Genomic DNA, 8,128 nt, shown 5'->3' on the forward strand with positions numbered 1-8,128 from the left:
GAGGTAAATGTAATATAAAGTACAGTGAAGGTAAAACATAATGCTGTGAAATATGACACTGCTGCTGCTACTTATTATTATTATTATTATTATTATTATTACTACGGTGACGGGTTATTGTATGTAGGCTACATACAATGTGGCCCAAAAACAATAATAATGATATTGATAATAATGGACAACAGTTGGGTCAAACATTGCGCGGTCTGGGTATTGGAGTCCAGACTCTGTAACGTTCAGTGTATTAGTAACACTAGGAAACATAAAGTACTCCTAGAATGTAGTTTTTACTTTCTCAAATTACAGAGAATTAGTACTTCATTCATAGCAGCAGTAGTCCCAGTCCAAGTACCAGTCCCAGTACTAGTCCCAGTCCCAGTCCCAGTACTAGTCCCAGTCCCAGTCCCAGTGCCAGTGCCAGTATTAGTCCCTGTCCCAGTCCCAGTGCCAGTCCCACCAGTAAGGAGCTGTGGAGTTTCCAGCTGCAGTCCTCTGTGAGTCCAGCAGGCGGCAGCCCTGAAACACTGAATCCATTGAAACAGCAAAGAATAAAAAAAAGTACTGCTGTGTACAAATACCCTGTTACTAGTAAAACTCTGATATTCAAGCTAAATTATTGAAGCAAAAGAACTTGCTGTTATATTATTGTTATATATCATATTATTACATGTTCTGCTTCATCTTTAACATCATATTTTATAAACTGATCTGAACTGCAGCCTTACATACATGTAGTGCAGGAGAAGTACAAAGTAGCATAAAGTAGACATACTCAAGTAAAGTAGAAGTATCTAAGATTTAAGTATAGTATTTGAGTAAATATGTGTGTATATATATATATATTTAACATGGACTCAGATGTTTTTACAGGAGAACGGTTTGTTACAGTAATATGATGCTTAATAACAAGAAACGTTTAAATGATTTCATTAAAATGTTCATGTTATTATTAGTATTAAAACGAGTTGTTTTATTTAGGCCCCTACCTTGCTAAATAATAATAATTATACATAAATAAATATTAATGAATATACATTTGTGTAATTTCCCCCCGGTGATCTATAATGTGTGTGTGTGTGTGTGTGTGTGTGTGTGTTATTTGCTGCTCTTTAAAGGAAGAGGAAGAGGAGGCGGTCACACGCATGCGTGCGCTCCAGCCGCGACAGCAAGCTGTTTACTGAAATACGTGACGAGAAAAGTTTAAAAGCAAAAACCAACAGAAGAGAGAAGACAGACAGATAGAGAGAGAGAGCGAGAGAGAGACAGGCTGCAGGAGAGACACATCACAGTAACAGTATGTAAGTATTGTCAGTATCTCAGTAACATTATATAAGTACTGTCAGTATCTCAGTAACAGAATGTAAGTATTGTCAGTATCTCAGTAAAAGTATGTAAGTATTGTCAGTATCACAGTAACAGTATGTAAGTATTGTCAGTATCTCAGTAAAAGTATGTAAGTATTGTCAGTATCACAGTAACAGTATATAAGTATTGTCAGTATCACAGTAACAGTATGTAAGTATTGTCAGTATCTCAGTAAAAGTATGTAAGTATTGTCAGTATCACAGTAACAGTACTTTCAGTATCACAGTAACTATCACAGTAACAGTACTTTCAGTATCTCAGTAAAAGTATGTAAGTATTGTCAGTATCTCAGTAAAAGTATGTAAGTATTGTCAGTATCACAGTAACAGTATATAAGTATTGTCAGTATCACAGTAACAGTACTTTCAGTATCACAGTAACAGTATCACAGTAACAGTACTTTCAGTATCTCAGTAAAAGTATGTAAGTATTGTCAGTATCACAGTAACAGTATATAAGTATTGTCAGTATCACAGTAACAGTACTTTCAGTATCACAGTAAAAGTATATAAGTATTGCCTGTATCACAGTAACAGGATGTAAGTATTGTCAGTATCACAGTAACAGTATATAACTATCGTCAGTATCTCAGTAACAGTATCACAGTAACAGTTTGTAAGTATTGTCAGTATCTCAGTAACAGTATCACAGTAACAGTATGTAACAGTATGTAAGTATTGTCAGTATCTCAGTAAAAGTATGTAAGTATTGTCAGTATCACAGTAACAGTACTTTCAGTATCACAGTAACAGTATCACAGTAACAGTACTTTCAGTATCTCAGTAAAAGTATGTAAGTATTGTCAGTATCTCAGTAAAAGTATGTAAGTATTGTCAGTATCACAGTAACAGTATATAAGTATTGTCAGTATCACAGTAACAGTACTTTCAGTATCACAGTAAAAGTATATAAGTATTGCCTGTATCACATTAACAGTATGTAAGTATTGTCAGTATCACAGTAACAGTATATAACTATTGTCAGTATCTCAGTAACAGTATCACAGTAACAGTATGTAAGTATTGTCAGTATCTCAGTAACAGTATCACAGTAACAGTATGTAACAGTATGTAAGTATTGTCAGTATCTCAGTAACAGTATCACAGTAACAGTATGTAAGTATTGTCAGTATCACAGTAACAGTATCACAGTAACAGTAAGTAAGTATTGTCAGTATCACAGTAACAGTATGTAAGTATTGTCAGTAACTCAGTAACAGTATGTAAGTATTGTCAGTATCACAGTAACAGTATGTAAGTATTGTCAGTATCTCAGTAACAGTATGTAAGTGTTGTCAGTATCACAGTAACAGTATCACAGTAACAGTATGTAAGTATTGTCAGTATCACAGTAACATTATGTAAGTATTGTCAGTATCACAGTAACAATATCACAGTAACAGTATGTAAGTATTGTCAGTATCTCAGTAACAGTATCACAGTAACAGTATGTAACAGTATGTAAGTATTTTCAGTATCACAGTAACAGTATCACAGTAACAGTATGTAAGTATTGTCAGTATCACAGTAACAGTATATAACAGGGATATTCAACTAAAATTCCAGTTAGAGGTCCAGTTAGAGAAAATGTCCCCAAGCAAAGGTCCAGAACATCATCATGTCGAACTTGCGTTGTGATTTAGTGTGATATATATTGAAGTAGCCTAGTAGTTGTATCAACGTCTGCATGTGATCAACAACTGACTGTCAAATCAAATAAAGAAAGTACAATTCAAAAACATGACAATATTTATTGTCACTTAACATTGAGCTATACAGATATATAATACTGTAGATATGTATAATGTTCTTCTCTCATTAAGTAAAAGAAGGGCTGCATTTAAAAATACAAGAGAGAAAATAAATAAAATAGCTTTTGAAAAAATGTGCATCTTAAAACAAAGTGCTTAATTTTAGAAAAACAAAATAAAGTGTAGCAGCAACTTGAGTTTCCCTTTTACTTTGTTAACTGTTTCACATCTTAACAGTCTCAACCAATTTCAAATAAATAATCCGTATGGGGTCCGTATAGGACGGCGTCTGGGTCCGGACTCGGACCGCGGTCCACCTGTTAGTGACCCACGGTATATAAGTATTGTCAGTATCACAGTAACAGTATATAAGTATTGTCAGTATCACAGTAACAGTACTTTCAGTATCTCAGTAACAGTATCACAGTAACAGTATGTAAGTATTGTCAGTATCACAGTAACAGTATGTAAGTATTGTCTGTATCACAGTAACAGTATATAAGTATTGTCAGTATCACGGCAACAGTATATAAGTATTGTCAGTATCTCAGTAAAAGTATGTAAGTACTGTCAGTATCACAGTAACAGTATGTAAGTATTGTCAGTATCACAGCAACAGTATATAAGTATTGTCAGTATCTCAGTAAAAGTATTTAAGTATTGTCAGTATCACAGTAACAGTATGTAAGTATCGTCAGTATCACAGTAAATGTACTGTCAGTATCACAGTAACAATATGTAAGTGTCGTCAGTATCACAGTAACAGTAGCAGTAGTCGTGGTATTTAACTGCACAATGATCATATTACATTGGCAGGATGGATGTGACATCACACTGCAGTGGCTCTGACGTCACTGAGAGCGAAGCCAATAAGAACCCGATCCAATCCGAATGCATCTCGAGCCAGCCAACAGCCAATGGGACGCTCCCATGTCACAACGCAGGTGAGACAGAAAGCTTCCTAAATAACTGAATGTTGAACTTTCTGTGTGATCACCTGATTGATGCTTATGACATCAGAAGATGACATCAGAGGATTTGTCTCTGTGATGACGTGACACAAACAATTAAACTCTCTGACGTCACAACTGGTTTCCACATCTGAATCCACATCGTCTCTGAACCGGCGGAGGATGCTGTGAGACGACTTCCTGCTGTATTTTTACCCTGAGCTGAGACTTACAGGCCAGACTTCCTCTCAGGCTGCAGCACAAACCCACGAGTCACACAAGTCCTCGAGACACAACAGGCTGACGTTTGTCCGAGACGTTGTAAACAATGCAAATGAAAGATACAAACATATGTTTTCTCCTCTGTTGCCTCTAATAATCCCAGAGAAAAACGGTCAGTACTTTATGAGCTTTGTGAAAACCTTACCTGGTTGACCTCATGGGCCTGGACACTCACCTGAGCTCGCCTTTACCTCCTCAGGGATCAGCAGGTTGGGGACTCCAAAGCCCCTCATCATAATAATGTGCTGATTCCAAGATGGCTGCATTTTTCAGAAGTTTTAAATCCTCTTCCTGAAGGGGGGGCTCCTCCCCCCCTCTCTGATAGGTCAGAGGATGGTGACAGCGGTGATGACTCTTTAACAGACAGCTCCTCCACCAATGATATCTCTCGCCTCCTGCCCACCCAGCCAGCCTCTGCAGTCCGAAAACAGAAAGGTAACCGTTAAATATCTGATGTAACTTCATGTACCTGAATCTGACACGTCTCAGTCCAATGTCATCTCTGATGTCATCTCTCAGGTGTGGACAGCTCATCAGTGTCTCCTCCTCCCGTCTGTACTCCTCCTTCATCCTCCGTCACCTCTCCTCCTCTTTCTCGGTCGTCCACCTGTGACAGACACAGCTGCAGCCTTCCTCATTGTTATCATCATCATCATCGACACAGCACCAATCAGAAGTGTCTCTCCTCCACTAAAAGCCATGCCTCCATCAAGACAGACGCCGCCCACATTAAGGAGGTCGCTGGAGATGGTGAGCCAATCAGTTCTGATCTCTGAAAATGTAAAATCTGTCTGGAGGGTGGCACTAGAGGAAAGGTCATTAAAATCTAAAGATCAGATATATACATAAATATAAAAGGATGTCATCAGCGTAAAGGTTCATTTTATGCTTTATGGAGGTAGTCTGGAATTGGGGAAAGTTGTGGTAACAATGGTAAATTCTGCCTCCAGGAAATAGTCATATCCTCACACTCTGAAGTCCGACATGATAAAGTCTCTCGTCTTCTCCCGCCTACTCAGTTTTTATGCTACCAACTGTCAGACATAGAAATGGAAACAAAAACAAGTTCAGCTTTAATCAGTGTAGGTGGTGACTGACTGACATGTTTGTCCCTCAGGGCATACCGTAGCTGTATGCGTTCATACAAACCTGTATACACGTCTTGCTGATGGAGCTCGCTCTCGACACTTCCTGTACATGTTGAAGAATACCAAAGAGACCAACTGGAGGCTTCAGGGTCCGTGTATCAGAGTCACACATAGATTCACTGCCTATGAGCCTGTTAGCTTGTTAGCTTAATCCTGCTGCCTGTGGAGTTTGTCGAGTCTCACTGCTGCAGTTTGGTTGATAGTTCCATCATTTTTGGTGCCTGTTAGTGTTAGTAATTGTTTTATCGTCTCCAGTTCATTTTCTTATTCTGCAGCTGTCATGATACAACAAACATACAAGTTGGTAGATTTGTGTTTATTTACGGTAAAAATAATACATATCACATTTCTAATGTTTTTCAATCAAAACCTGCTTAGCATCTGTGTGGAGTCTTGGGACACAGTGATGGTCTCTCCGAGCTAACTAGCTTGCTAACTGTCGCAAACAGTGTTTATTGAAAGCTGTGTCAGTCTGACGTCCTCTTGTCTCTAACTGTGTGTAAACCAGGTCTCTGTCATGGAGCAGTTTATATTCTGACAGAGAAGCTTCAGTAACACTGATGGTGATAAACAGGTAATAAGCTACGATGGCTTCCTCCATGTTGGACATTTTGCGCCCACAAGAGGATCAGCTGATCTCCACTGAAATGAATGTTGATGTGATGAAGCCTCTGGACTGGAAACAGGCAGGCAGACAGACAGACAGGCAGACAGACAGACTGGGAGACGGTATTTCAGATAGACAGGAACTGAACACCACCTTCAACATAGAGGTCTGCTTATCTCGGCTGAACACACACACTCAGACTCTATAACCCCTCCCAGCATCAGTTGGTCTGGTTTCTACCAACCAACACCCACCTTGACCCACAGCAGAATGACACCATGATAGCAGGACTCTGTGAGACAGTGTCAGTCCTCAGATCAGTTATAGTCTGTTCATATTGTTTGTGAAATTAAATATAAATGAACATGTTTATAATCCAACACTCTCATGTGCTCCTGCTCACACTAAATCCACAGTCAGCTCAGCTGACGGTCATGTTTATGAAATATCAGGACGTCGTCCCTCCTCTGCAGCTCAGCAAAGTCATTGTCTCCCGGCCTGTCTGTTCTGATTGTCTCTGTGTCCGCGGACTGTTGTGTTCACTGTCTCCTGGCCTGTCTGTTCTGATTGTCTCTGTGTCCGCGGACTGTTGTGTTCACTGTCTCCTGGCCTGTCTGTTCTGATTGTCTCTGTGTCCGCAGACTGTTATGTTCACTGTCTCCTGGCCTGTCTGTTCTGATTGTCTCTGTCTCCGCAGACTGTTGTGTTCACTGTCTCCTGGCCTGTCTGTTCTGCGAGACGCTGTCGATGTGTTCGGCTCTGGGGGAGTGTCTGGCGTGTGGAGTGGGCGGGGCCGGGTGTTGCAACGCTGCGGTTGGCTGCTGCTGCTGCGTGGAGGCGGCCTGTACGGAGGAGGCATGCCAGGCCGTGTTGGATTGCGGGATAATGGAGGACTGCTGCGGCTCGTCGGACTGCTTGGAGATCTGTCTGGAGTGCTGCTCCATCTGCTTCCCCACATAGAGCAGCCAATCAGAGAAGGACTACAAGATGATGAAAGAGCAAATAAGAACCCTGTCTGAAAATCATCGACCTGATTGGTCCTGGACAAAGTTTGAGTTATCTCCATGTCTGATCCCCACAAAGAGATGAAATCAAAGTCTTTATCTCTTTTTTGTTTGTTTGTTTGTTTTTCCATGAATGAAATGATTGAAAGGACAAATTATGAAAGGACTGAAGTCTTTCCTACAGGAGACCGTGTTACCTACCTGTCTGTGTGTCCGTCTACCTGTCTGTCAGTCCATCTACCTGTCTGTCAGTCCATCCACCTGTCTGTCAGTTCGTCTACCTGTCTGTCAGTTCGTCTACCTGTCTGTCCGTCCCTCCACCTGTCTGTCAGTCCGTCTGTCTCAATAAAAACTGTCCTGATGTCCAGACGTGAACTCTTTTACTTCACAGAAAGACAGTTTTTCATGTGTAGATCTCAGATTAAAAGTAATAAATAATTTCACATGAAGGTCATTTAGTAGCTGATCAGATTGTGAACTTATTAATAAGAGTATAAATCATAACCTTAACTAACGTTGGAGATGATTTTGGTCCCACAGTTCACATGAACGGACTCTTTTTAATGGAGGTCATTGTGACTTGATCTTTCGCCAGTGTTGAGCAGCAGGAAGTCGTGATACATCATTAAATCATCACGACTCGATTAGTTCAGCATTACTGAGGTAGAAGTGCTTCAGTAAAAATGCTAATATCACTGTGTAGAAATACTCTGTTACAAGTAAAAGTGTTGCCAGTAAAGTACCAAAAGTTCATTTTGCATACTAATATATATGATATCATTGGATTATAATTATTAATGCATTGTTCATCAGTTTAATGTTGCAGCTGGTGAAGGTGGAGCTCATTTTAATGACTTTAAATACAGCTGGGTAGTTTAATATGTAATATTACATCATCATTTATTAGTTGACCATATGTTTTATTAATATTCAATTCTGACTGTAACTGTAACTAAAGCTGTCAGATAAATGTAATAAAGTAAAAATACAATATTTCCATATAATAAGTCCAAGTACCTCAT

The 8,128-nt window shown here is 39.5% G+C and overlaps 1 protein-coding gene across 2 annotated transcripts; it reads left to right on the forward strand.

Annotated features, from left to right (window-relative positions):
• The first annotated feature begins 1,218 nt into the window (after positions 1-1,218).
• LOC139289293 (myoD family inhibitor domain-containing protein) lies at positions 1,219-7,475 on the forward strand. 2 transcript variants are annotated; one of them, XM_070910870.1, is made up of 5 exons: positions 1,219-1,298; positions 3,932-4,059; positions 4,645-4,782; positions 4,867-5,097; positions 6,800-7,475. In XM_070910870.1, coding segments are annotated over exons 1-5 (762 nt in total). In that variant the 5' UTR covers positions 1,219-1,296; the 3' UTR covers positions 7,063-7,475. The 2 variants fall into 2 exon arrangements, with proteins under 2 accessions (XP_070766971.1, XP_070766972.1); XM_070910871.1 differs by having other exon boundaries at positions 1,241-1,294.
• The last annotated feature ends 653 nt before the right edge of the window (positions 7,476-8,128 follow it).

The sequence above is a fragment of the Enoplosus armatus genome, chromosome 8 (assembly GCF_043641665.1).
Source record: "Enoplosus armatus isolate fEnoArm2 chromosome 8, fEnoArm2.hap1, whole genome shotgun sequence".
NCBI classification, from domain to species: Eukaryota; Metazoa; Chordata; class Actinopteri; order Centrarchiformes; family Enoplosidae; genus Enoplosus; species Enoplosus armatus.